The 2434-nt window shown below is 55.3% G+C and overlaps 1 protein-coding gene across 1 annotated transcript in view; it reads right to left on the bottom strand.

The window, feature by feature from the left end:
- Window positions 1-375: 375 nt before the first annotated feature.
- The window catches only part of KAZN (kazrin, periplakin interacting protein), a gene marked incomplete at its 5' end in the record, with an annotated part of 2639 nt that continues 580 nt past the window's right edge, over window positions 376-2434 (bottom strand). The window contains 5 exons of the mRNA XM_010150677.1: window positions 376-543; window positions 1115-1165; window positions 1655-1785; window positions 1973-2162; window positions 2325-2434. The exon at window positions 2325-2434 is cut by the window's right edge and continues 55 nt beyond it. Coding sequence (XP_010148979.1) covers window positions 376-543; window positions 1115-1165; window positions 1655-1785; window positions 1973-2162; window positions 2325-2434 — 650 coding nt within the window. The remainder of the gene's footprint in view (window positions 544-1114; window positions 1166-1654; window positions 1786-1972; window positions 2163-2324) is intronic.

A 2434-nucleotide genomic window follows, 5' to 3' on the forward strand; every position in this document is an offset into this window, starting at 1 on the left:
CCTTCGTCCCCGAGCGAGGACATCCCGCGGGCTGGGCTCCGGAAAACAGCGGGTTTCGGACAAGAGACGTCACAAGCACAAAGTGCACAATTATTTCTGGTATTTACAGAGACACAGCAGTCCTTCAAGTTTCAAGTTTTGTCAAAAGAAGGAAAAAAAATAAAACAAACGAAAGAAACCAACAAAAAACCCAACCCGAACTGACAAACTGAAGCGACAACAAAGGCGTTACCGGTATGGAAAAAATAAACCAACACAAAAAACGGGAAGAACTGAAGTTACGACACAGCTGCATCGCTCCCAAGACGACAGGTAACACGTCCACAGGCGGGGCTGGGGTGGGGGTATGTACACGGGTGACGGCGGGGCCGGGGGTCACCAGTCCGCATCCTCCTCGATGTAGTAGTCGGGGGCCGTACCGTCAAAGAGGCCGGGGTCGAGGGACTTGCGCTGCTTCCCGCGGGCGAACACCCTGGAGATGGAGCCAAAGCCCATCTTCTCTTTCTTCTTTTTCCGTTTTTGGTCTTCCAGGTCCTCTAGAGACTGGGGTGGGAGGTGGAAGAGGACATGGGTTTGGTCACCGAGCTTTTTAATCACCCCCTCACACAACCCCAGGGTCCAGATCCCTAAAAATATTTGGGTCTGGGTCCAAAACCAAAAACCAACCCAAAACACCCAATGGCTGAAATACCCGTGATGGAATTGGTATGGAAATTGGGCCCTCTCCCCACATTTCTGGGATTTTAGCTTCTCAATTCAACTTGTTCAGGATTTCAACTCCAGGAATGTAAGAAAGGTCAGAGCAAGGGTCTACCCATGGCTTGCTCAAACACCCCACCACTTTAGGGTCAAGTGCAGAAGAATAACCTGATCTAGACTGAACCTAACAAAAATCAAGACTGTGACAGGCCCTGAGTGCAGCAGCCACCTACGGTGTTACCTGGATCTGGGGGCAAACCATGGAAACCTGAGACATCCCAGACTTATTTGGGATGGCTGCTGCTCTTTTTTCCTCCCAAACTCCAAATTGGTGCCTCTAAGCCCCCCCCCACATCACTCACCAGCACAGGACTGGGTCTCAGGAGTGGGATTTAAATGGGGTTTCGTGCCCTACCTGTACGATGGGGTTGTGCAAGTTCTTCTGTACCGGTCCAGGACTGTCCCCCTGCGGCAGAAGGAGATGGATCCAACTGAATCAGCCCCAATGCAGCCCAGGACCCCCCCACCTCTGCAGCTAAAAGCAGCTTGTTCTGGCAGCCGAATCACTGTGGGGCTGGGATAAAGCCCCAGGAAGGCAAAGCTCCGGGTCAGCAAAACTCCAACCCAGACCCCACCCCAAACCCAACATTGTTTAGGGAAGCAGAGGATACCCAGCCCCCCCAGAGCCCGTCATGGAGCCACAGGGTCTTTGAGTGAGACCATCCCGCCAGTTCCTTATCCACCGAGTGCTCCATCCATCAAATTATCCAGGCCTCTCCATTTAGAGACGAGGACGTAATGAATGGAGACGAGGACGTAATGCAGAACAGCGTCAAATGCTTTGCACAAGCCCAATTTAATTAATTATTATAAATTGATAATAAAATTAATAACCCACAAGCCCAGCAAGACCCACACAGCAGGGAAGCAGATGCCCCATCACGTAGTGCCTTACGTTGCAAAGCGAGTGCGTTCGATGCCGCGGCGAGTTGATGTCGCTCGGCGTGGACGACCGGTCGCCCTCGGCTGCGGAGGCGTCGGAGATGATGGACGGCTGCCGGGAATGACAGGGACTCACTCTGACCGCTGCAAGGCAGGGAGTTAACACCAGGGAGTTAACATGATGCCAGCAAACTGACCCTAGGCAAAACACTTCCAAACCCCTTAATTTTTGGGGAGTTCTGTCCCTTTTTTCTTTTCCTTCTATGGGGGAATAAGGCAGATCCCCCAAATGGGTTTGGCCCCACACCTGGAGAACTTGCAGGGTGCCCACCTTGCCGGTCTGCCGAGTGCTGGGGGTGCGAGTGGTAGAGGGTCTGCTGGCTCTGCCGGATGGCGGCTGTCAGCGGGAGGTCGGCCTGCATCACCCACTCCTGGTTGCCGTTCAGCACCGTCTCACCCGGCATGGCCAAGGAATGGCGCTTGGGGACGTCCTTGGTGAGCGTGGCAAGGGACTGCTTGGCCTGGGGAAGGACACAGAGGGGGTGGTGGAGGGGGAAAACCATACCAACCACGGCAGCGAATGCACGCGCGATACTGCAATAACCCCCCCGGGGCGTTGCAAGCCCTCGAGCTGCCGAGCCCAGCGCCCGCTGCACCGTGCCGGGCTGACCCTGGGAGCTCACCATGGCCAGCTCGGCCTCCAGCTCCTTCATGCGGTTGTCTTTCAGGTCAAGCTGGGAGCGGAGGGCGCTGGCGTGGTCCGTCGCCTCCTTGGCTTGCCGCCGCAGCTCCC

The sequence above is a fragment of the Eurypyga helias genome, unplaced genomic scaffold (genome assembly GCF_000690775.1).
Source record: "Eurypyga helias isolate BGI_N326 unplaced genomic scaffold, ASM69077v1 scaffold26384, whole genome shotgun sequence".
NCBI classification, from domain to species: Eukaryota; Metazoa; Chordata; class Aves; order Eurypygiformes; family Eurypygidae; genus Eurypyga; species Eurypyga helias.